Source organism: Oncorhynchus masou, unplaced genomic scaffold, assembly GCF_036934945.1.
Source record: "Oncorhynchus masou masou isolate Uvic2021 unplaced genomic scaffold, UVic_Omas_1.1 unplaced_scaffold_2782, whole genome shotgun sequence".
Classification (NCBI taxonomy): domain Eukaryota; kingdom Metazoa; phylum Chordata; class Actinopteri; order Salmoniformes; family Salmonidae; genus Oncorhynchus; species Oncorhynchus masou.
In genome coordinates, this window is record NW_027009210.1 from 16,716 (window position 1) to 44,419 (window position 27,704).

General features: G+C 44.8%; 1 protein-coding gene across 1 annotated transcript; it reads right to left on the bottom strand.

Moving 5' to 3' along the window:
* LOC135533896 (smoothelin-like protein 2) lies at positions 1-26,194 on the bottom strand. The gene is made up of 8 exons (XM_064961097.1): positions 25,342-26,194; positions 19,844-19,988; positions 19,608-19,712; positions 18,611-18,988; positions 18,219-18,264; positions 4,945-5,059; positions 4,464-4,615; positions 1-4,319 (listed from the first exon to the last, which is right to left on the bottom strand). The coding sequence occupies exons 1-8, from the start codon at positions 25,837-25,839 to the stop codon at positions 4,193-4,195; spliced, it is 1,566 nt and encodes a 521-aa protein (XP_064817169.1). The 5' UTR covers positions 25,840-26,194; the 3' UTR covers positions 1-4,192.
* Between the last annotated feature and the right edge of the window lie 1,510 nt (positions 26,195-27,704).

The window sequence follows — 27,704 nt, forward strand, 5'->3', positions numbered from 1 at the left end:
TTGCCTCTTAACAAATAACATTTTATTTGTCACATGCACCAAATACAACAGGAAGACCTTACCCTGAAATGCTTACTTACAAGCCCTTGACCAACAATACAGTTCAAGAAATTGAGTTAAGAATATATTTACTGAAGTAAAAAATAAAATAAAATGAACACAAATAAAATAACAATAACAAGGCTATATACATGTACTGAGTCAATGTGTGAGGGTACAGGTTAGTCGAGGTCATTTGTACTTGTACAGTAGGTAGAGTTAAAGTGACTATGCATAGATAATAAACAGAGAGTTGCAGCAGTGTAAAATCAAAGTGGGGGAAGGGGTAGAAGCTGTTTTGGAGCTTTTTGGACCTAGACTTGGCGCTTGCCGTGCGGTAGCAGATTGAACAGTCTATGACAGTCTATGACTTGGGTGACTGGAGTCTTTGACAATTTTTGGGGCCTTCCTCTAGCACCGCCTAGAATATTGTTGTTAGCAATGTTACTGTACACTTATTTAAGTGATAATGCCCTCGAAGCTGGTGTTTGGAGGATGTATTGGAATGAGTGTTGTAAGGTCCTAGACAAAGTCGGACCTACCAGCATTCAAATGATGATTTAAATATTTTCACTTTTTTTTAAATGAATTTATTTATACTATTTCATCCTTCCACAAGATATAGTCCCGACACAAATCTAGGGTTGCAACCCAAGCCAGCTGGTCATTCATTCTATCGGTTCAGTTGCCAGAGATGCGACCCAGTCATTCAGTCTTTTTGTTCTGTATCTATGTTCACGACCCAGTCGTTCAGTCTTTTTGTTCTGTATCTATGGACGTGACCCAGTCGTTCAGTCTTTTTGTTCTGTATCTATGTTCACGACCCAGTCGTTTGTTCTAAATGTTCCATTGCCATACTGTCTGGCAACGTTCTTATCCCTTGCTTGGTAGCTAGCCAACAACGGGTAACTTACAGTCACGTCAAACAGTGCAGATAGAATAACAGCAGTAGCTGCCTTTGCATTTGTTTTAAGCTGTTTTCTAGTGACATTTATGTGGATACATCCATAACAATGAGCTAATGAGGCACGATTTCGCCTGGCATAGAAAATGTGCTCTCTTGTTGCTCAGAGGAGATAGCCAACAACACAGCTAACACAATCACATTTGACTGCATGTTGTTTCGTTTGACCTTTTTTCAACTGACATTTCTTTGTATATATCCATAAAAATGATACCATGCTTTTGACTGGCTGAGAAACGCTGTCTGACTGTCTGTCTCGTCCTGACACCTGACACGTTCATTACTGTTGGACAGCTGGAGATCTAATTTGAATATTGAAACAATGTTGCAAACGTCGGAAAGACAGACAGCAAGGCTTACACAAATCTCCGCTGTTGAAAACTAAATATTATTCTAAAAGAAGTGTGAGATAACGTCTAGATGCTTTTTATGGTGGAGAATCAATACATTACCTGGCTGGGCTGATAAGACCGTTTCACAGTCAGATGGAACACAGTAAATAGGCATTTTAACGTCATTGGTTAAGCCGGTGGTAACAAGTGATTGTTAAATACATTTGAACTATTTGGTTTTAATATCACCACCTCTTGAAGAGCATAGTCAGAACTACAAATTCCCGATTATTCCATGCAAAACAATTGCGCACATTTAGCTCTATCATTAGAATTATACAGCAAGGAACTGTATGCTTTTCATAAGCAGTAACAGTATATTGGAGCCAGGGTCAAAATTAAACTGTGGGTCTGGTGTTATACTATGTATTTCATGTTATAGAGAAGCTTCTCAGAAACACAGAACACTTCATTTCATGAGGATATGATTGACTTGAAGTTGCGGACTGGTCAACCTTAATCCCTAGTCAACTGTCTGGATTCTTCATTTCAACATGTTTTGTCCAATAATATGCAAACGAGGCAGTACTGAATGTATAATGACAGTAATTTAAGACCAATATGTTCATGCTTTATACAAAACTGATTTTGTAACTATTTGAAACAATTGATAAAACTAAAATGCATCTCTTTTTTTGCCTCTGCGTGCCTCCGCAATTGCGTAACACTATCTATACAGTGCCTCCGGCCACATTTTTGGATCAAGCATAAATTGTCTCGTATAGGCTGACCACACCGCTCGCGTCACATGTATGAGCGTTGCAAAATAAATGTCCAAATCTATGTTATTCCATTATTGCACCCACACTGCTCGCGCGCGTCTGCGTTGCCAAGTGCTAAAATAGAACTCCTTTCTATTTATGAAGCAGATCGCGCTGCAAGTCCTGCCTCTCCCGTCTCTTCATTGGTTTATAGAAGCAGGTACCCACGTGCCATCTCCTCATTGGTTATACCCACGTGGGTGATTGAAAGACGAACTGTGCTGCCGTAGTAATACTATGAAAGTTTAGATGCCAATCACCATATAAGTTCAAAGATGAAAAAGCCTGGAAGGAGGAGAGATGACTAGAAACGATTCGGTTGACCGTTTTATGTGTGGATAAATTATCGGGTAGAGGACCTTGTGCATTTCAGGTAAAATAACAACTCAATGTTTATATCCCAGGACAAATTAGCTAGCAAGTGCAAGCTAGCTAAATAGGGCAAATTAGCTAGCAAGTGCAAGCTAACTAGCTAAATTACCATAAATGTTTAATGCTTTTCAACCTCTTCCCAAATTAATGTAACGTGTTGTGATCGCGTTTGGTGTAGGGGGACAAAATAAATGTATGTACGATGGCGTACAATGGCGCACGATGGCGCACACGCGCAGCCGGTTTGGGTTCCGCGTTAGGCTCCTTGTCCAATATTGGGCTAACAGTTAGATAGCTAAGTTAGCTGTTATGTAATTAATTAACTAGCTAGCTGACTAAATATAAAGTTGGTATGATACAATGGATACAGTGACATAAGAGTAATTGGGAATTTGATCTTGCCATGCAGTGAGATTCCTCAACTGCAGTCAGAAAACAACCTGTTTGCTAACGAGTTAATGTAGCCAACCTAGCTAACTACTGCTATCTAACGGTATTACGTACACAGCGCATTCAAATGGGGTTGCAATGAAAACTAATGGAACTGTAGCGACTGTATTAGCATCAAAATCTGGGGTGTTAGCAACGTTGCTATTCAAGAGTTGATTGACATGGTAATGGACCAATAGTATTCAAGAAAAGACAAACAACCTAACCCCTCTGATGCTATATGTTGCATCATGGGGTGTCAATAAAATCTTTGAAATTGTTGCGTTTAATATTTTTTTGTATGATAATTATTTGTTTTTACCCCTTTTTCGTGGAATCCAATTGGTAGTTAGTCTTGTCCCATCGCTGCAACTCCCGTACGGACTCGGGAGAGGCGAAGGTCGAGAGCCGTGCGTCCTCCGAAACACAACCCAGTCAAGCCGCACTGCTTCTTGACACAACGCTGGCTTAACCCAGAAGCTAGCCGCACCAACCATACACCTGTTGACGGTGTCAGCATGCATTGCGCCTGGCATGCCACAGGAGTCGCTAGTGCAAGATGGGACAAGAACATCCCTACCGGCCGATGCTGGGCCAATTGTGCACCGCCCCGATTGCGGCCGGCTGCGACAGAGCCTGAACTCGAACCAGAATCTCTAGTGGCACAGCTAGCACTACCATGCAGTGCCTTAGACCACTGCGCCACTCGGGAGAAATGCGTTTCATATTTTTGTTGAGTATTTGAACCTCTTCTTATATTCACATAGGAAAGATCAATGTTATTCATTTCTCCACAACACAATAGTCGTAGTCACCAACTCAGATCTGGCCACTCTGGTACCAATGTTACATCATTGATCCTGGCACCTTTCTTTAAATTTACACCTTTCATTTGCATTGTCTCCTAAAGTATGTCTTTCAGGTGTTTTGCTAGCTTCATGCTTAATAAACACTGTTTTATAGATCTTGTTCTATTTCTTTTATGATATGCATCCATATCATACCACTAGAAAATAACCAGCATTTGGCTCGGAGTCAAAAAATATCTTTGTAAAACTACCAATACTGAAAAATAAATCCCCCAAACCATATGAATTCAAATAGAATTCTACAGGCACAAATGTCATATACAGTTATCAAGATTTGAACAAAGTAGGGAGTAGTGCTTTGGTTTGCTGACGACATGAGTCAATGTAACTGGTGATGATAGGGGTGCTCATCTCTGCATGGGAGTGTCATTCAAACTTCTTGAGGTGGTTGTAGAGGGACTGGACGTAGGTGAAAATACACATAGGGTCTGGTCTGCTACCCATCACCATCATATCCTCCACCTCTATGAGACGCACACAGTCGGCTTGCTCCCTGAGAGAGAGAAGGAGAGAGAGAAGGAGAGAAAAAGCCATGAACCAATAATTAAAAATAACGTTTCCAATAGATCTATATTATGATACCGTAATCCACAGAGCAGTCCCAGGATCACATGTGCACACACACACACACACTTACTCTGCTGTGGTGAAGGCCACTTCAAAGTTGTGTTTGCGATTGGCAGGGTTCAGTGTGTTGTAGTCAAACACCAGGGGGAAAAAGGAGTGGACCAGGGCAGCGAATGCCATCCCATCACACCAGCTGGACGAGAAGTTGTGGATGTCTATGTTCTGGTGGGTGAGAGAATGGTAGGAGCCAAATGCAGTGTTACTTCCATGGGAAAACAGTTAAAAACATGTGCATTCCTATACATTGACTAACTAAGGGCCAAATTTGAGAGCAGATCCTCTATTAACATAAATACATGAATAACACACATGGTCCAGTTACGAACCAAAGTGAATGGTATCAGAATATGGAGCCTCCTATGGTGTCTAAAGTCCTGGCAAGGACTGGGATGGACTACTCGCTGGAAACCAGAACCAAATCTCACGTTTGCTAACTAACATGTATATCACATTGTGAACAGTCCGTCACGAGGGACGAAGGCCGGACTCACCTGGTAGCCAATGGTTCTGGAGTGGCACCATTCCAGGAGCATTGCCTTGATGTTGCTGGCGCTGTTGGAACTCTGAGAGTGCTGCAGTTTGGGTTTGGGTCCTGCAGCCTTGAACCTGCAGAGTGGAACATGGAGGTGTTCAGTTGTTTGTGGCTGTGTAGCTCAGTTGGTGAGAACATAGTACCAGCAACATCAAGGTCATGGGTTCATGTATGCACCTGTTGTGCTGTAAGTCGCTTAGTTTGCGTTGTTTGCTAAGGGGCATATACACAGGACCCAACAGTCTGACATGTCACACAATAACTATGTTACTATCCAACTAGTGACAGATTTTCATGCAAATATTCTAAAATCTGCATGTAGAATTTTCCTGCGAATATTCTAAAATCTGCATGAAGAAAACATGCACATTTTCCCATCCGTGGTGTGTTTCCACCAAACAGATTTGTTGTGGATGACGTAGTGCACACAAAATTGACTTTTTCCCTTTAGTTTTCATTTACCAAATAAAAATCTAAATTTCAATGCGTTTCCATTTTCTTACTCAACAGATAGTTATGTAAAAAAAAACTTTTGCGTTAAATAGCGAACGTGCCCACTCTAGTCTTGGCACGTGCGCTCCAGCCAACAGCTCACAGATTGTGTGGGTAGGCTAGTCTACATGATGAGATTATTATGGATAAGAGCAAGAATATCAAGAATATCAAGCTCATCACTGTGCACTTTCACCACCCTGTGAAGTTCATAACTAAATTTAATCTGGAGCCTAATAAACTGCATAATTTCCCAAGTCATAGTGGGGGACCACACACACCAAGTCATAGTGGGAGGACCACACACCAAGTCATAGTGGGAGGACCACACACACCAAGTCATAGTGGGAGGACCACACACACCAAGTCATAGTGGGAGGACCACACACACCAAGTCATAGTGGGAGGACCACACACCAAGTCATAGTGGGAGGACCACACACACCAAGTCATAGTGGGAGGACCACACACACCAAGTCATAGTGGGAGGACCACACACCAAGTCATAGTGGGAGGACCACACACCAAGTCATAGTGGGAGGACCACACACACCAAGTCATAGTGGGAGGACCACACACACCAAGTCATAGTGGGAGGACCACACACCAAGTCATAGTGGGAGGACCACACACACCAAGTCATAGTGGGAGGACCACACACCAAGTCATAGTGGGAGGACCACACACCACGTCATAGTGGGAGGACCACACACCAAGTCATAGTGGGAGGACCACACACACCAAGTCATAGTGGGAGGACCACACACACCAAGTCATAGTGGGAGGACCACACACCAAGTCATAGTGGGAGGACCACACACCAAGTCATAGTGGGAGGACCACACACACCAAGTCATAGTGGGAGGACCACACACACCAAGTCATAGTGGGAGGACCACACACACCAAGTCATAGTGGGAGGACCACACACACCAAGTCATAGTGGGAGGACCACACACACCAAGTCATAGTGGGAGGACCACATACCAAGTCATAGTGGGAGGACCACACACACCAAGTCATAGTGGGAGGACCACACACACCAAGTCATAGTGGGAGGACCACACACACCAAGTCATAGTGGGAGGACCACACACACCAAGTCATAGTGGGAGGACCACACACACCAAGTCATAGTGGGAGGACCACACACACCATTTGTGGGAGGACCACACACCAAGTCATAGTGGGAGGACCACACACCAAGTCATAGTGGGAGGACCACACACCAAGTCATAGTGGGAGGACCACACACGAAGTCATAGTGGGAGGACCACACACACCAAGTCATAGTGGGAGGACCACACACCAAGTCATAGTGGGAGGACCACACACACCAAGTCATAGTGGGAGGACCACACACCAAGTCATAGTGGGAGGACCACACACACCAAGTCATAGTGGGAGGACCACACACACCAAGTCATAGTGGGAGGACCACACACCAAGTCATAGTGGGAGGACCACACACCAAGTCATAGTGGGAGGACCACACACCAAGTCATAGTGGGAGGACCACACACCAAGTCATAGTGGGAGGACCACACACCAAGTCATAGTGGGAGGACCCCACACAGCAAGTCATAGTGGGAGGACCACACACCAAGTCATAGTGGGAGGACCACACACCAAGTCATAGTGGGAGGACCACACACACCAAGTCATAGTGGGAGGACCACACACCAAGTCATAGTGGGAGGACCACACACCAAGTCATAGTGGGAGGACCACACACCAAGTCATAGTGGGAGGACCACACACCAAGTCATAGTGGGAGGACCACACACCAAGTCATAGTGGGAGGACCACACACACCAAGTCATAGTGGGAGGACCACACACCAAGTCATAGTGGGAGGACCACACACCAAGTCATAGTGGGAGGACCACACACCAAGTCATAGTGGGAGGACCACACACCAAGTCATAGTGGGAGGACCACACACCAAGTCATAGTGGGAGGACCCCACACAGCAAGTCATAGTGGGAGGACCACACACCAAGTCATAGTGGGAGGACCACACACCAAGTCATAGTGGGAGGACCACACACACCAAGTCATAGTGGGAGGACCACACACCAAGTCATAGTGGGAGGACCACACACACCAAGTCATAGTGGGAGGACCACACACCAAGTCATAGTGGGAGGACCACACACCAAACTTCCTGTTTCCATCACAGCTGTCGTGATTTCTTTTTTATATATGGTATGACTTTAACAACATAAAAACTGTGGCTGCAGACATGGTTAATGACAGTGATAATATACATGTAGTAAAGGGTTGGGGAACATATAACATGGTTAATGACAGTGATAATATACATGTAGTAAAGGGTTGGGGAACATATAACATGGTTAATGACAGTGATAATATGCATGTAGTAAAGGGTTGGGGAACATATAACATGGTTAATGACAGTGATAATATACATGTAGTAAAGGGTTGGGGAACATATAACATGGTTAATGACAGTGATAATATACATGTAGTAAAGGGTTGGCGAACATATAACATGGTTAATGACAGTGATAATATACATGTAGTAAAGGGTTGGGGAACATATAACATGGTTAATGACAGTGATAATATGCATGTAGTAAAGGGTTGGGGAACATATAACATGGTTAATGACAGTGATAATATGCATGTAGTAAAGGGTTGGGGAACATATAACATGGTTAATGACAGTGATAATATACATGTAGTAAAGGGTTGGGGAACATATAACATGGTTAATGACAGTGATAATATACATGTAGTAAAGGGTTGGCGAACATATAACATGGTTAATGACAGTGATAATATACATGTAGTAAAGGGTTGGGGAACATATAACATGGTTAATGACAGTGATAATATACATGTAGTAAAGGGTTGGGGAACATATAACATGGTTAATGACAGTGATAATATACATGTAGTAAAGGGTTGGGGAACATATAACATGGTTAATGACAGTGATAATATACATGTAGTAAAGGGTTGGGGAACATATAACATGGTTAATGACAGTGATAATATACATGTAGTAAAGGGTTGGGGAACATATAACATGGTTAATGACAGTGATAATATACATGTAGTAAAGGGTTGGGGAACATATAACATGGTTAATGACAGTGATAATATACATGTAGTAAAGGGTTGGGGAACATATAACATGGTTAATGACAGTGATAATATACATGTAGTAAAGGGTTGGGGAACATATAACATGGTTAATGACAGTGATAATATACATGTAGTAAAGGGTTGGGGAACATATAACATGGTTAATGACAGTGATAATATGCATGTAGTAAAGGGTTGGGGAACATATAACATGGTTAATGACAGTGATAATATACATGTAGTAAAGGGTTGGCGAACATATACCATGGTTAATGACAGTGATAATATACATGTAGTAAAGGGTTGGGGAACATATAACATGGTTAATGACAGTGATAATATACATGTAGTAAAGGGTTGGGGAACATATAACATGGTTAATGACAGTGATAATATACATGTAGTAAAGGGTTGGGGAACATATAACATGGTTAATGACAGTGATAATATACATGTAGTAAAGGGTTGGGGAACATATAACATGGTTAATGACAGTGATAATATACATGTAGTAAAGGGTTGGGGAACATATAACATGGTTAATGACAGTGATAATATACATGTAGTAAAGGGTTGGGGAACATATAACATGGTTAATGACAGTGATAATATACATGTAGTAAAGGGTTGGGGAACATATAACATGGTTAATGACAGTGATAATATACATGTAGTAAAGGGTTGGGGAACATATAACATGGTTAATGACAGTGATAATATACATGTAGTAAAGGGTTGGGGAACATATAACATGGTTAATGACAGTGATAATATACATGTAGTAAAGGGTTGGGGAACATATAACATGGTTAACGACAGTGATAATATACATGTAGTAAAGGGTTGGGGAACATATAACATGGTTAATGACAGTGATAATATACATGTAGTAAAGGGTTGGGGAACATATAACATGGTTAATGACAGTGATAATATACATGTAGTAAAGGGTTGGGGAACATATAACATGGTTAATGACAGTGATAATATACATGTAGTAAAGGGTTGGGGAACATATAACATGGTTAATGACAGTGATAATATGCATGTAGTAAAGGGTTGGGGAACATATAACATGGCTTTAACAATCGGTCCGCAGGTAGTATAACTTTTCATTACATTTCGTTATAGTACAACGGTTTGATTTGTCTAATCTTAGCTATTTCTTCTTAGCCAGCTACATAGCCGTCTTTGTATCAACGACAATTGCATAATTATCGTATTTCGTCGTCCTAACGTATCTGCCCAGCAGCTAGCTAAGCAGCTAGCTAACATCCACTGTCCACTAGCACTGTAGAAACTATTACACTCAACTGAACGACTCGATTAGCGTAGTGTCAGCTAGCTACATAGTTGTCTTCGTATCCAAGATAATTGTGCAGTTTAGAGTGTGTAGACTTAGAGTGATTATCTTAATTTACCGAGGTTAGCTAGCCAGCTATTTGTCGTCCTTAACGTAGGAAATGCTGCTAGCTAGCTAGCCAACAGCTAGCCAACCTCTACCGAATTGAACTCCAACTACCCGGTCAACATTCCGTCGCTCCACAGGTAGTATCACATTTTCATTTCACTTCATTACAGTACAACGGTTTGATTTGTTTGATCGTAGCTAGCCAGCTACATAGCCGTCTTTGTATCTAAGACAATTGTGTAGTCTAGAGCGATTTTCTAGGTTAGCTGGCCAGCTATTGTCGTTCTTCTAACGTAGCTAGCCAGCTAGCCCCCGAATAGCAGCACTGTAGTAACTATTACAGTACAACGGTTTGTTTTGTTTGATCGTAGCTAGCTAGCTACATAGCCGTCTTTGTATCTAAGACAATTGTGTAGCCTAGAGCGATTTTCTAGGTTAGCCAGCCAGCTATTGTCGTTCTTTTAAAGTAACGGAACGCAATCAACCTTGCTAGCTAGCCCCCGAATAGCAGCACTGTAGAAACTATTACACTCGACGGAACGACTTGATTAGTGTAGTGTCAACATCGCAGCCACTACCAGCTAGCCTACTTGTTACGGATACAGTTATCCTGTGTGTGTTTCTTTTCTCTCCTTCTCCCCTCACAGGTGAAAATCATCACTCCCCAATCAGTCAACAATAAATCATCAATCAGAAGACACACCTCCTCATATTTCCTGACCTATCACAGTTCCTTCCCCATGGTTTAAAAACCCCACCATTTGTTTGTTCTAGAGCTCAGCCCAGCTCAGCTCAGCTCAATCTCTCTGTAAATGCCATGTCTGTAGGTCTCTGTGTTTCACTCTCGCTTTGTGTCGTAACCTCTCTTTTGTTTAAGCACCTCATAGCACTTTGTCATCACCTGTGAGTATTGTTTTTGGTTATGGTGTTTGTGTTTTTGTTGCTGGTGGGAAAAGGGGAAACCAAGACAAGTCGCCCATGGGCATACACTACCCGTAGGTGAACTTTGTTAAATACACTAGTTAGAACTGGGCGGACCACACACTGTATTTTTGGTTAGTTAGTTAGCTGTTAAAGTAGGCTAGTCTAGCTTAGGGGTGTTTTTGAATACTTATTGTTTCTTTCCTTGGGTCCAGCTCAGCCCCTTTTCCTGCTCCCCCCATTACCGTGTGTTTATAAATAAACCTAGAGTTTGACGGTAGATTTCTGTTGTCGTGGTTATTTCGTTTACACTTTTACTTTGTCACAATAATAATTTGCATGAGTTATGTTACGAGTCTCATTACCATCCCCCCTAGACTGTCGGGCCAAAAGGGATTCGTAACATAAGTGGGGGCTCGTCCGGGATCCTGTCATAACTGACACCCATGCCGCTCATGTAGATTGTTGTAGTGGTATAGTTCAGTGTTGAGCGTCATAGCTGAAGTAGCATTAGTGTTTGCTATTTCCTTTGGCACTTGTGAAGTAGTGTAAAAATGACTACTTTTGATTTGAAATCTTTTTTGGATAACCCTTCGTGGGAGGTTTTTGACAAATGTCGTAGAGTTGATTTAATGACCTTGGCTGACCATTATTCAGTATCGATTCCGCAGAGTTTAGTTAAGGCGGAGGTGAAACGGATAGTATTAAATGTATTGTTGGAAGAGCAGGTGCTTGTGTTACCGCTGCCTGAGCCTACTACCCCTGTAGCGGATGTTGCTGCTCCTGTAAGACCATTGGTGTCTGATAATGAGGGAGAGGCTAAAACACCAGCCACATTGTCCCATTTTGATCCACTCTCCCCACTGTCAAATGGTGATGCCAGGAGGGATGTCTGTTTAGCACAGTTCCAACTGGAGGTGGAAGAGAGAGCCCAAATTAGGCGAGAGACTCTCCAGTTGGAGATGTGTAAAATAGAGGCAGAAAAAGAACGAGAACAACGGCATTTGGAGATGTGTAAAATTGAGGCAGACAGAGAACAAAGGCAGTTGGAGTTCAAAATGCGCCAGATGGAACTTGAGGCAGAGACAGCGAGGCTAGCCTCCGGTCCTACTGTGCCTGTTTGTGAGCCGTCCTCACCTGCTGTGTCCTCAAACACGTTTGACATTAGTAGGCAGATTGCCTTAGTACCTTTGTTCAGAGAGTCAGAGGTTGACTCCTATTTTTGTGTATTTGAGCGTATAGCCGTAGCATTGAAATGGCCTGAAGAGGTTTGGTGCCTATTACTTCAGTGTAAATTAACTGGTAAAGCCCAAGAGGTTTTGTCAGCGCTACCTCTGGAGGACAGTTTGAATTATGAAGTGGTCAAAGCTACTGTTCTTCGTGCCTATGAGCTTGTGCCTGAGGCATACCGACAGAGATTTAGGTCTCATAGAAAGTCTTCTAGTAAGACTTATGTGGAATTTGCTAGAGACAAGGGAAATCTGTTTGATAAATGGCATGCTGCTAGTAAGGTAACTGATTTCAACTCTCTCCGGGAGTTAATCTTGTTGGAAGAGTTTAAAAATTGCTTACCCGAACGCATTGTAGTTTACCTAAACGAACAGAAAGTATCCACCCTGGCAGAAGCGTCTGTGTTGGCAGACGAGTTTGTGTTGACGCACAAGAGTGTGTTTTCGGCTCAAACTAAGAGTAGAGCCACTGAGTTTCCTACCTTTAGTCCTAGTCGTCCAGCAGTAGTATGTCAAGCACGCCAGAAGAATGAGCGTCCATGTTTCTATTGTCATAAAGTAGGACATATGATTAATGATTGCTTCCTGCTTAAACGCAAACAAGGGATGCCTCTTCGTGCCAAGCCACCAACAGGTGTTGCTCTAATTCGTACGGTTGTGAGGTCTGCAACAAAACAGGTGCCTCAGGGTAACTGTAGTTTGAAAGTCTCAGTCCCCGACCGCAGTTATGAACCATTCATTTTCGAGGGTTTGTGTCCCTAACGAATGACGAAGCGTCTCAACGACCGGTTAAAATCCTTAGAGATACTGGTGCGGCGCAGTCGTTTATATTGTCTGATGTGTTGCCCTTATCTGATGATACATACTGTGGTTCCAGTGTGTTAGTGCAGGGTATTGAAATGGGTTTTGTCCCAGTGCCATTGCACTTTGTGAAAGTACACTCTGAGTTAATCAGTGGAATATTCAGAGTGGGGGTACGCCCTATGTTGCCAGTGAAAGGTGTGACCTTCATAATGGGTAACGATATTGCCGGAGGAAATGTAGTACCCGTATTGGAAGTATTGGATAAAAGTGACCACTCTCTCTCGAATGAGCTGGCACAGAATTATCCACATGTGTTCCCCGCTTGTGCCGTCACTCGTGCTCAGGCACGACAAGAGGGTGATGAGATAGATTTGTCGAACACTGTTCTGTTCAAAGAGGTTGATCAAGAGGATGGATTGTGTGATACCTCTGAGAAGCATGGACAGGTGCGCCCTGTTGATGCCAAGGTCTTGGCTATAACTGCATTCCCTGCACCTACCACCAGACGAGAGCTACGCCGCTTTTTAGGGATGGTTGGCTACTACCGTAGCTTCTGTAAAAATTTCTCTGCGGTAGTTGCTCCATTGACCGATTTGCTTAGTCCGGCTAGATCATTTGAGTGGTCCCCTGATTGTAAGAGAGCTTTTGAATCAGCGAAAGCACTCTTATGTAGTACCCCTGTACTTGCTGCTCCTGATTTTGAACAACCGTTCAAACTTGAGGTAGATGCTAGTGCCAGAGGTGCTGGTGCTGTTCTACTGCAGCAGGACAAGAGTGGAGTGGATCATCCCGTTTGTTATTTTTCACGTAAATTTAATAAATGTCAAACAAACTATGCGACAATAGAACAAGAAGCTCTTGCTTTGTTGTTGGCTCTGCAATACTTTGAAGTATATATTGGTTCCAGTGCCCTACCCGTGATTGTATATACTGACCATAACCCCTTAGTTTTTCTCCACCGAATGTACAACCAGAACCAGCGCCTTATGCGTTGGGCGCTGATTGTACAAAATTATAATTTGGAGATCCGCCACAAAAAGGGTTCTGATAATGTGTTGGCAGATGCTTTGTCTCGTGTGTGAAAATGATTTCTGCATGTTTTGCAAGGTTGTTGCTTTGTTGGGAGTATTAATTGAAATACTGTAGTCGCAACCCCTAGGGTTGCTCTTTTAAGGGTGGGAGTGTTACGGATACAGTTATCCTGTGTGTGTTTCTTTTCTCTCCTTCTCCCCTCACAGGTGAAAATCATCACTCCCCAATCAGTCAACAATAAATCATCAATCAGAAGACACACCTCCTCATATTTCCTGACCTATCACAGTTCCTTCCCCATGGTTTAAAAACCCCACCATTTGTTTGTTCTAGAGCTCAGCCCAGCTCAGCTCAGCTCAATCTCTCTGTAAATGCCATGTCTGTAGGTCTCTGTGTTTCACTCTCGCTTTGTGTCGTAACCTCTCTTTTGTTTAAGCACCTCATAGCACTTTGTCATCACCTGTGAGTATTGTTTTTGGTTATGGTGTTTGTGTTTTTGTTGCTGGTGGGAAAAGGGGGAAACCAAGACAAGTCGCCCATGGGCATACACTACCCGTAGGTGAACTTTGTTAAATACACTAGTTAGAACTGGGCGGACCACACACTGTATTTTTGGTTAGTTAGTTAGCTGTTAAAGTAGGCTAGTCTAGCTTAGGGGTGTTTTTGAATACTTATTGTTTCTTTCCTTGGGTCCAGCTCAGCCCCTTTTCCTGCTCCCCCCATTACCGTGTGTTTATAAATAAACCTAGAGTTTGACGGTAGATTTCTGTTGTCGTGGTTATTTCGTTTACACTTTTACTTTGTCACAATAATAATTTGCATGAGTTATGTTACGAGTCTCATTACCATCCCCCCTAGACTGTCGGGCCAAAAGGGATTCGTAACACTACTCCAGCAGTACTGTATCATTTCAATCATTTTAGTCAATAAGATTCTTGCTACGTAAGCTTAACTTTCTGAACATTCGAGACGTGTAGTCCACTTGTCATTCCAATCTCCTTTGCATTAGCGTAGCCTCTTCTGTACCCTGTTAACTATGTGTCTATCTATCCCTGTTCTCTCCTCTCTGCACAGACCATACAAACGCTCCACACCACGTGGCCGCGGCCACCCTAATCTGGTGGTCCCAGCGCGCACGACCCACGTGGAGTTCCTGGTCTCCGGTAGCCTCTGGAACTGCCGATCTGCGGCCAACAAGGCAGAGTTCATCTCAGCCTATGCCTCCCTCCAGTCCCTCGACTTCCTGGCACTGACGGAAACATGGATCACCACAGATAACACTGCTACTCCTACTGCTCTCTCTTCGTCCGCCCACGTGTTCTCGCACACCCCGAGAGCTTCTGGTCAGCGGGGTGGTGGCACCGGGATCCTCATCTCTCCCAAGTGGTCATTCTCTCTCTCTCCCCTTACCCATCTATCTATCGCCTCCTTTGAATTCCATGCTGTCACAGTTACCAGCCCTTTCAAGCTTAACATTCTTATCATTTATCGCCCTCCAGGTTCCCTCGGAGAGTTCATCAATGAGCTTGATGCCTTGATAAGCTCCTTTCCTGAGGACGGCTCACCTCTCACAGTCCTGGGCGACTTTAACCTCCCCACGTCTACCTTTGACTCATTCCTCTCTGCCTCCTTCTTTCCACTCCTCTCCTCTTTTGACCTCACCCTCTCACCTTCCCCCCTACTCACAAGGCAGGCAATACGCCGACCTCATCTTTACTAGATGCTGTTCTTCCACTAACCTCACTGCAACTCCTCCAAGTCTCCGACCACTACCTTGTATCCTTTTCCCTCTCGCTCTCATCCAACACTTCCCACACTGCCCCTACTCGGATGGTATCGCGCCGTCCCAACCTTCGCTCTCTCTCCCCCGCTACTCTTTCCTCTTCCATCCTATCATCTCTTCCCTCTGCTCATACCTTCTCCAACCTTTCTCCTGACTCTGCCTCCTCAACCCTCCTCTCTTCCCTTTCTGCATCCTTTGACTCTCTATGTCCCCTATCCTCCAGGCCGGCTCGGTCCTCCCCTCCCGCTCCGTGGCTCGATGACTCATTGCGAGCTCACAGAACAGAGCTCCGGGCAGCCGAGCGGAAATGGAGGAAAACTCGCCTCCCTGCGGACCTGGCATCCTTTCACTCCCTCCTCTCTACATTTTCCTCCTCTGTCTCTGCTGCTAAAGCCACTTTCTACCACTCTAAATTCCAAGCATCTGCCTCTAACCCTAGGAAGCTCTTTGCCACCTTCTCCTCCCTCCTGAATCCTCCTCCCCCTCCCCCCCTCCTCCTCTCTGCAGATGACTTCGTCAACCATTTTGAAAAGAAGGTCGACGACATCCGATCCTCGTTTGCTAAGTCAAACGACACCGCTGGTTCTGCTCACACTGCCCTACCCTGTGCTCTGACCTCTTTCTCCCCTCTCTCTCCAGATGAAATCTCGCTTCTTGTGACGGCCGGCCGCCCAACAACCTGCCCGCTCGACCCTATCCCCTCCCTCTCCTCCAGACCATTTCCGGGGACCTTCTCCCTTACCTCACCTCGCTCATCAACTCATCCCTGACCGCTGGCTACGTCCCTTCCGTCTTCAAGAGAGCGAGAGTTGCACCCCTTCTGAAAAACCTACACTCGATCCCTCCGATGTCAACAACTACAGACCAGTATCCCTTCTTTCTTTTCTCTCCAAAACTCTTGAACGTGCCGTCCTTGGCCAGCTCTCCCGCTATCTCTCTCAGAATGACCTTCTTGATCCAAATCAGTCAGGTTTCAAGACTAGTCATTCAACTGAGACTGCTCTTCTCTGCATCACGGAGGCGCTCCGCACTGCTAAAGCTAACTCTCTCTCCTCTGCTCTCATCCTTCTAGACCTATCGGCTGCCTTCGATACTGTGAACCATCAGATCCTCCTCTCCACCCTCTCCGAGTTGGGCATCTCCGGCGCGGCCCACGCTTGGATTGCGTCCTACCTGACAGGTCGCTCCTACCAGGTGGCGTGGCGAGAATCTGTCTCCTCGCCACGCGCTCTCACCACTGGTGTCCCCCAGGGCTCTGTTCTAGGCCCTCTCCTATTCTCGCTATACACCAAGTCACTTGGCTCTGTCATAACCTCACATGGTCTCTCCTATCATTGCTATGCAGACGACACACAATTAATCTTCTCCTTTCCCCCTTCTGATGACCAGGTGGCGAATCGCATCTCTGCATGTCTGGCAGACATATCAGTGTGGATGACGGATCACCACCTCAAGCTGAACCTCGGCAAGACGGAGCTGCTCTTCCTCCCGGGGAAGGACTGCCCGCTCCATGATCTCGCCATCACGGTTGACAACTCCATTGTGTCCTCCTCCCAGAGCGCTAAGAACCTTGGCGTGATCCTGGACAACACCCTGTCGTTCTCAACCAACATCATGGCGGTGGCCCGTTCCTGTAGGTTCATGCTCTACAACATCCGCAGAGTACGACCCTGCCTCACACAGGAAGCGGCGCAGGTCCTAATCCAGGCACTTGTCATCTCCCGTCTGGATTACTGCAACTCGCTGTTGGCTGGGCTCCCTGCCTGTGCCATTAAACCCCTACAACTCATCCAGAACGCCGCAGCCCGTCTGGTGTTCAACCTTCCCAAGTTCTCTCACGTCACCCCGCTCCTCCGCTCTCTCCACTGGCTTCCAGTTGAAGCTCGCATCCGCTACAAGACCATGGTGCTTGCCTACGGAGCTGTGAGGGGAACGGCACCGCAGTACCTCCAGGCTCTGATCAGGCCCTACACCCAAGCAAGGGCACTGCGTTCATCCACCTCTGGCCTGCTCGCTCCCTACCATTGAGGAAGTACAGTTCCCGCTCAGCCCAGTCAAAACTGTTCGCTGCTCTGGCCCCCAATGGTGGAACAAACTCCCTCACGACGCCAGGACAGCGGAGTCAATCACCACCTTCCGGAGACACCTGAAACCCCACCTCTTCAAGGAATACCTAGGATAGGATAAGTAATCCTTCTCACCACCCCCCCTCCCCTTAATGATTTAGATGCACTATTGTAAAGTGGCTGTTCCACTGGATGTCAGAAGGTGAATTCACCAATTTGTAAGTCGCTCTGGATAAGAGCGTCTGCTAAATGACTTAAATGTAAATGTAAATGTTGTCCGGACCACCAAACTTGTCCAGGCTCCTATAGATTATGTAACAATTTACATAATTGCACTTTTATAGTATGTAATAGTATGTTTCTAGAATGTTAAATACTGACCTGTCTGTGCCAGGGGGAGGCACTTTCCTGGGTGGTAGGAGTTTTTCTGAGAGCGAGAAACAGACAGACGGAGGGGTGGGGGAGAGAGAGAGGACAATGCTAACCTGACAACGAAGAAAAGACTAGGAGAGGCAAAGGCAAAAAGAACACAATGAAGAGCAGAAGACTACTATGCTATGCCTGGAGACCAGCTCCTACTTTTACCTGTGGTTGCTGTGAAGCTCATGCTCCAGGTAAGACTCGCTGCCTTAAATGCATGTAAAAGAAGGAAGGGAAAGAAACTGGCATAGAGCTGGAGGTCAGACAAAGAAATGGGAAAGAACAGAGACGGGAAAGATGAAAGATACTGTAGCAGTGAGAGAGAGGAGTCCTTGTGTCCCTGTGGTACTCACCACGTTCACTACGTTTGGAAGGAAATTCTCCTGATGCTTTGGGTTTGGTCTCCTCAAATACTGATTGTCTAGGTGTTTTGGGGGCAGGAGATGGAGGGACTGCAGGAGACTGAGATTGGGCAGCAGAAGACTGACTTGGGGCTAAAGAAGACCTGGTTGGGGCTGCAGGAGACTGAGTTGGGGCGTCAGGGGCCCAAGATGGGGTGGCAGGGGACTGAGTTGGGGCTGGTGCAGTTGGTACCTCGGGGCTAGTTTTGCTCATGGCACTGACAGAGGCATAGGACGGGGCCAGAAACACAGGGGTGGGGTGCTCTTGCTGAGCTGCATGACTGCTGACTGGTGACCTCACTTCCTGATGTTGTCTAGGCAAAGTCTCTGCTTTGGTGAGAATAGACAGAAGAGGAGAAAATGTTAGCTGGTAGGGTTTAGCTAGAATGCAAAAATTAGGTTTGGACGAGAGGGTGACATCAGGTCAGATGGACCGTGTCAATCAGACCTGGGTTCAAACAGTATTAATTTTCTTTCAAATTCTATTTGAAATTGGACAGGTTTCAACGAGTGTGGCTGACAGACACATAAAATATATAAATTGTTACACAATCTCGGGCAAAATGCTGATCTTTAAGCAAAATGATTATGCATCTGATCCTTGTAATAGGCCTGGAGGGGTAAATGTATGTATTTGCACAGGGTCTCTCTCTTTAATGCTGGTGCTGAAACAACCAAGACAAGTCCACAAAGTCAGCCATGGATATGTTCCTTAATTTAACTTTAGATTCTTCAGAGCACAACTTAAAGAGATATTCAATTTTGAATTAACTACAAAATTACCCAGAAGGGCTGCATACAAGTTAAGGAAACAAAAATGTAATTTGGGTGAACTATCCCTTAAAGAATAGAGAGCTGAGTCCGGTCCATGTTCCACTCACCGGGACTAAACAGAACATCAAGTGCTGTTTTGGGAGTGGTGAAGTCTGCTATTGGATAGGCAGGACACTTTTGGGCCAAAGCAGGAGATTGTGCTGGCGGTTTGGGGCGAGTGGGGAGTCCGTTTTGGTCATGGCAGTGCAGGGAAGATGAGGATTGCCGAATGACGAGCCCTCTGATATGTTAGGAGTGTACATACAGTAAGAGGAAAGGTGAGAGTCAAAGAAGGAAGAAAATTGTGTAAAAAGATGTCTTGCAAAATTGTCCACAGCCTGGAAACAAGTATGTTACATGTATTTTACTCACCAGATTTATACAAATAATCCGATTTTGCTTTGGGTGAGGTGACATCTACTAATGAATGACCAGCAGACTTCTGTTCTTTGTCATGTCCATTCTCCAACACAGCAGCAACATTTTTCTCTTCCATTTGGTCAACAACCTTATGTCCCTAAATAAGAGAAACAGAACACACTAAGGTGCCCATTATTACACTCGAGGCAATCTAAAATACCATAAAACAAACCTGTACAATAAATGTAAGTTGCATCAGAAACAGTAATCAAATCAAGCTTCATTGGCACAGCACATTTCTATATATTTATAACACAACAAACATAAGAGGATAAAAAAAACGAAAGAATAAAAACTGATTGATTAAAAAGCACCCTAATGAAAAGCTCAGCTAAAAAGGAGTTTTTTCAGATTTATTTGAAACATGTCCACAGATTAGGCCCCTCAGGTTCTCTGGCAGGCTGTTCCAGAGGCTGGGGCTATAGTAACTAAAGGTTGCCTCTCCATGTCTCTTGGCCCCCCTCAGGTTCTCTGGCAGGCTGTTCCAGAGGCTGGGGCTATAGTAACTAAAGGTTGCCTCTCCATGTCTCTTGGCCCCCCTCAGGTTCTCTGGCAGGCTGTTCCAGAGGCTGGGGCTATAGTAACTAAAGGTTGCCTCTCCATGTCTCTTGGCCCCCCTCAGGTTCTCTGGCAGGCTGTTCCAGAGGCTGGGTCTATAGTAACTAAAGGTTGCCTCTCCATGTCTCTTGGTCCTGGGCTTTGGGATAGTTACAAGGCCAGTACCAGAGGACCTGAAGGACTAACTTGGTGCATCATTTAAAAGCATGTCTGACATGCATTGGGGTGTAACAATCATGGATTGATTTAAAAACCAAAAGAAGAATCTCAACATGAATTCGAAAACTCACAGGCAAAAAGATCAGTGCACCCACCACTCCAATCTGTCCAGAAGGACATCATGGTCAATAGTGTCAAATCCAGCACTTAAATCCAAGAGTACAAGGACAGAGAGCTGTTATAAATGATGCGGACACGGCTCATGGCCCTGTACCATTTCACTGACACCGGCCCAAAATGGTCCAGAATTGCCAGGGCCGGTTTATGGTCCCTGTCCACCCCTGAGTTGCATCCATCCAGAAAGAAGAATCTGATGGTCCCAGGAATCCTCCATCTAAAACCATTCCAATCTTTATCGGAGTTTTCCTTGATATGTGTTTAGAATCAGTGCAGGCGTCTTGTCTTATCACTTGTTCAATCCTGATAAAGGTTCTCAGCTCAGCTGACTGCCTCAGTGTCTGTATCTAAGTACAGGTCTGTGCTTGCCTTAGTGACTCTGGTTCTCTCTGGCTCGCTCTGTCTAGCTGTATCTGAAGTTTGAGATCTCCTGCACTCTACTCATCCTCTGTCTATCTCTACCCTCCTCCGTGAGGAAAGTGGATGATCTCGATCACAACCACTGGATGGATATGTGACAAAATGCTCTCTTTCAAACTTGTTTGAATTTCATAACAGCAGAGCAACAACAACCGTAATGTCTTTATGACATGGCCGTTATTACGGCTGCAGTACCAAACCCATATGCAGGGACCATTGGTGTTAGCCATAGATCCACCATAGTAAGACTGTGTGTGTGTGTGTGTTCAAGTGCAGCACTACCCTCGTGGCAGACGGCCTTTGGCTTCGTGCAGCCAGCCCAAACACCCCACCCCGGAGGGAACCAGCAACTTATCAAAGGCCAAACCAACTGGACTCTGCTACAGGCTCAAAATGTCACCAGGAGCATAGCCTTAGAATCTAGCATAGCCTTAAACGTCCAGATTAGCAAATTGAAAACGGGGTCCAACTTGTGGAAACAAACGTAAGAGCAGCTTTAGGTCTTTTAGGTGTCCCAAAGAAAAAAAACAGCCATTTTGACTCCCCTTGACAATAACAAAATTGGACATTTGGTCTGGAAATGGTATTATTCTTACTGGTCTTTGGGTCTCCATAAGTCCCCATTGTGACTCTGGTCTTTAGTGGCACTGGGGCTCAAAGCGTGGCTCTAACTGACAGGTGTGGAGAGACCAGGCTTAAATCCTGAAGCTATTTTGGATTTGTAATCAATCCCCCACTCTTCTTAGATCCTAGCATAGCCCCAAAAGGGGCCTTTTGAGATCAAGAGTTAGCATTGGAACGGTTTGGCTTTCCCAATACTATCATTCAGTGCCAGAGCTCCGTACTTCAGAGCCTGCTGGACTGGCAGTCTCTCCTGCTATCCCCCCATGGCTGTGTCTGCCAGCGATAGAGCCACAATGAGAGCCCAGTCAAGACCACTGGCTCTACTTCAGAGCCTGCTGGACTGGCAGTCTCTCCTGCTATCCCCCCATGGCTGCGTCTGCCAGCGATAGAGCCATAATGAGAGCCCAGTCAAGACCACTGGCTCTACTTCAGAGCCTGCTGGACTGGCAGTCTCTCCTGCTATCCCCCCATGGCTGCGTCTGCCAGCGATAGAGCCACAATGAGAGCCCAGTCAAGACCACTGGCTCTACTTCAGAGCCTGCTGGACTGGCAGTCTCTCCTGCTATCCCCCCATGGCTGTGTCTGCCAGCGATAGAGCCACAATGAGAGCCCAGTCAAGACCACTGGCTCTACTTCAGAGCCTGCTGGACTGGCAGTCTCTCCTGCTATCCCCCCATGGCTGCGTCTGCCAGCGATAGAGCCACAATGAGAGCCCAGTCAAGACCACTGGCTCTACTTCAGAGCCTGCTGGACTGGCAGTCTCTCCTGCTATCCCCCCATGGCTGTGTCTGCCAGCGATAGAGCCACAATGAGAGCCCAGTCAAGACCACTGGCTCTACTTCAGAGCCTGCTGGACTGGCAGTCTCTCCTGCTATGCCCCCATGGCTGCGTCTGCCAGCGATAGAGCCACAATGAGAGCCCAGTCAAGACCACTGGCTCTACTTCAGAGCCTGCTGGACTGGCAGTCTCTCCTGCTATCCCCCCATGGCTGCGTCTGCCAGCGATAGAGCCACAATGAGAGCCCAGTCAAGACCACTGGCTCTACTTCAGAGCCTGCTGGACTGGCAGTCTCTCCTGCTATCCCCCCATGGCTGCGTCTGCCAGCGATAGAGCCACAATGAGAGCCCAGTCAAGTCATCAACTCATAGCAGGGGAACAGCAGAGGCTAGGGATTAGCAGTAGCAATGATCTGTGTGTGTAACTCGCATACAGTATATCACAAAAGTGAGTACACCCCTCACATTTTTGTAAATATTTGAGTATATCTTTTCATGTGACAACACTGAAGAAATGACACTTTGCTACAATGTAAAATAGTGAGTGTACAGCTTGTATAACAGTGTAAATTTGCTGTCCCCTCAAAATAACTCAACACACAGCCATTAATGTCTAAACCGCTGGCAACAAAAGTGAGAACACCCCTAAGTGTGTTTTGTTACATTACAGCCATATTCTAAAATGGATTAAATACATTGTTTTCCTCATCAATCTACACACAATACCTCATAATAACAAAGCAAAAACAGGTTGTTAGACATTTTTGCAAATGTATTAAAATTAAAAAACAGATACCTTATTTACATAACCCTTTGCTATGAGATTCGAAATTGAGCTCAGGTGCATCCTGTTGTCATTGATCATCCTTGAGATGTTTCTGCAACTTGTTTGGAGTCCACCTGTGGTAATTTCAATTGATTGGACATGATTTGGCAAGGCACACACCTGTCTATATAAGGTCTTACAGTTGACAGTGCATGTCAGAGAAAAACCAAGCCATGAGGTCGAAAGAATTGTCCGTAGAGCTCCGAGACCAATTTCTGCAAAATTGGAGGTCCCCAAGACCAGTGGCCTCCATCATACTTAAATGGCAGAAGTTTGGAACTGTAATGCTCTGGGTGTTGTGGGTGTGGAGTCAGACGCAGGAAACAGAGAATGCTGTGCTTTTTAATGCACAAACGCACCACAGGGTGCTCACAACAATAACGGGCCCCAAACACGGGGGACCAAAAATGTACAACTGAAATATACGACCAACATTATTTGTATTTAATCAATTTTACAATATGGCTGTAACGTAACAAAATGTGGAAAAAGTAAAGCGGTCTGAATACTTTCCGAATGCATTGTACATGCAGTGGTGTAAAGTACTTAAGTAGTACTTTAAAGTATTTTATTTAAGTAGTTTTTGGGGGGGTATCTGTACTTTACTATTTATGGTTTTGCCAAATTTTACATTACTACATTCCTGAAGAAAATAATGTACTTTTTACCCCATACATTTTTCCTGATACCCAAAAGTACTTGTTACATTTTGACAGGAAAATCTAAATTTCACACACACTGAATAATTTTGCACTCCCAATTTTTCAGTTTTTGATTTGTTAAAAAAGTTTGAAATATCCAATAAATGTCGTTCCACTTCATGATTGTGTCCCACTTGTTGTTGATTCTTCACAAAAAATACAGTTTTATATCTTTATGTTTGAAGCCTGAAATGTGGCAAAAGGTCGCAAAGTTCAAGGGGGCCGAATACTTTCGCAAGGCACTGTATGTCCGTCTCTTCTTCCAGCCTTTCTCTCTGTGACATGTTTATATTATATGATTCAGGTAGAGAGGATGGGTAGCTTGCCCTTGTCCCATTACTGCCTAACGCAATTAGGTTTCACAGTGAAGCTGCAGAAATGCTGTAAAACCTATTGTTATTCTTAGATCATTTTTCCCTTGACATGGTCAAATAACTCCAAGCATAGATTGGTTAACTCTTTTTTGTAAACTAAATCACATCACTGCAACCTTAGATGACTGCAACAGAGCAGTTGGTGCCACTATCGATGTCATTGGCACCATAGGATACTAGAGCAATAACTATCAATCAAGTGGACTTTGTCTCACGCAAATTAATGTTAGATGAGATACAAATTATGCAGATTAACAATGTGAAATATTGTGATTAGTACATCTGTATAATCGCATATTGTTGCCCTGTTATGTGGTCTGAACGTAGTGAAAAGTGGATATTTTATTCTGCAAAATGAAAAACCGGAAGTCCTGCCACTTGCACAGTCAGTGTATTACAGCTGTGAAAGTGTATTGAAGTATTTTGGAACGCTAACGTGGATTGTACCAATTAAGATTTATATCAGCATGGTAATGCTTTCACAGATGGCACATACAGGAAGATAGTTCCTACATGATAGAGTCCTTGCTTTGTTATCCAACTGATCTTGTGTCCTTTCAGGTATCCTGTAAACCGAATATATTGCTGCTCACAGCTATATTTCATTAGTACCGACGAGAGCTGTAGAGTGAATGACCAGGGGTAACACTTTCCCCGGCTGAGAGACAACAGATTTACAACTTAGCACTGTCTCAATCTCTCTTTCACACAAACACGCACACAAACGCACGAGCGAGCGAGAGGCTTTCAGTTCTCCCAGATGACATTCACTTGCATTCTACCAAATTATACTAAAATGGGACAATATCTTCTCCAGCAACAAGGTAATACTCACATTAGACATGCTGGTATCCCCCATTGGCTCCCTGATGGAGAGAGAGGCTGATGTAGAACTAGAGGCATCAGAACCAAGACCAGAAGAACCAGACTCCGACAGTCCAGAGGGGACCGTGGTGGAGGGGATCCCCTGGCTTATGTTCACCGTCCCCTGGGTAGAAGTCATGGGGATCCATCCCCTACTGGCCCTCTCCTCGAGGGCGCTTCTGTCCACCACTCTTCCCGTCAGACCCTCCATCAGGCAGGCCAGCACCTCCAGCTGGCTTCGGAGCTGCAGGTTCTCCTGCGTCAGCCGCTGAAGAGCCTCGGCCAGAGGTCGCTGTGCCCGGCACACCTCGTCCACCCGCCGCTCCACATCCCGCTTGAAGGCGCTCACGTCCACATGCACCTCGCGCACCGCCGCCGCCAGTGTGGCTTCGAAGTGGCCCAGTGCCTCGCACACCGTCTTGTCACACACTTTGTCCCCGGCAGCCAACACAGGTATAGAAGTGTCCATGTCCCCACTAGCAACAGTAACCCCCAGATTACATGAAATTAAGCGGTGGATAGGTTCAATGGATGGTGGCGCCAGCTCTACTGTTCTTTCCTCCTCTTCTCCTTCTCTCCCACGGTTTGTCCTGCCTGGACTGCTCAAAGGAGGAGGTGATGAAGGGAGGGATAGATAGGTCTCCCTCTTTCTCTGCTGTTTAGTCCACAGAGAGGTCTTAGAAGGGGGAGTTTTAGGTGTTCTATAACCGTTTCCCAGCACAGTTAGAAGGGTTTTAAAGGAATGTGCATTAAGGTGGCTGCTTAGGAATCTAAGCCATTTAAGCCCAATTAAAGTCCATAGAGGACAAGAGCTGTTAATTATAGGCTCCGTGGCTCTGTTCAAAAAGAGAGGAGATGCAAAATGATACCCTGCAAAATCAAGTTATCATTTGAGGAGGTAGACGTATCAACAAACCTTTCGTAGGGTACTGCTGAGTGAGAGGTCCAGTAGTGGAGCAGTCCAGTCCACACATGTGTATGTTTATATGAGTGTGTGTTTATGTGTTTGTGTGGAGTGCATCCACATACCTCTAACGTAATGTCATGAGACTTGCTCTACTGTGTGTGAGTGTGTTCTGTATGCTGTGCAGCTCCTCTTTAAACCAACAGCCTCATGAGCAGGTTCATTTTCGTATCAGGGGAATAAGGGGGAGGAGGGAGTAAGAGGGGAGGGTACAGACTTCATGCAGCACCCTGCCCTTCTTCGCACTCTGCTTGAAAAAGTCTGTGTGTGTGTGTGTGTCTGTAGGAAGGAGAGGGAAGTTTACATTGCCTTAATGTGCCCAATGTAAAATAAGGGAATGGCAAGCCTGAACAAGTGATTTCACATGACTGTGCCCTCAGAAAGCATTTACATACCATTGACTTTTTCCTCATAATAGTGTTTAACATGAATTTTGAATGACTACCTCATCTCTGTACCCCACACATATAATTATCTGTAAGATCCCTCAGCCGAGCAGTGACTCTTAAACAGATTCAACCACAAAGACCAGGGAGGTTTTCCAATGCTTTGCAAAGAATGGCACCTATTGGTATATGGGTAAAAAACAATCAGACACTGAATATCCCATTGAGCATGGTGAAGTTATTATTTTTATGGTGTATCAATAGACCCAGTCACTACAAAGATACAGGTGTCCTTCCTAAATCAGTTGCCGGAGAGGAAGGAAACTGCTCAGGGATTTCACCATGAGGCCAATGGTGACTTTAAATGTTACATAGTTTTATGGCTGTGTTAGGAGAGAACTAAGATTGTAGCTACTCCACAATTATAACCTAAATGACAGTGTTAAAAGAAGGAAGCGTGTACAGAATAAGCCAAAACATACGTCCTGCTGGCAATAAGACACTAAAGTCAAACGGCAAACAATTTGGCTAAGAAATTAACTTTTTGTCTTGAATAAAAAGTGTTATGTTTGGAGTAAATCCAATACAATACATTACTGAGTAACACAATCCATATTTTCAAGCATGGTGGTGGCTGCATGATGTTATGGGTATGCTTATCATCGGCAAGGACTAGGGAGTTTTTGGGGGATTCAAAAAAACGTAATACAGCTAAGTAGAGTCAAACTCCTAGAGGAAAACCTGGTTCAGTCTGCTTTCAAAAAGAGACTAGGGAGACAAAGACACCATTCAGGAGGACAATAACCGAAAACACAAGGCCAAATATACACTGAAGTTGCTTACAAAAACGACAATGAACTTTCCTGAGTGGCCTAGTTAAAGTGTTTCATTAAATCTGCTTGAAAATCTATGGCAAGACATGAAAATGGCTGTCTAGCAATGATCAACATTCAACTTGACAGAGCTTGAAGAATTAAAAAAAGT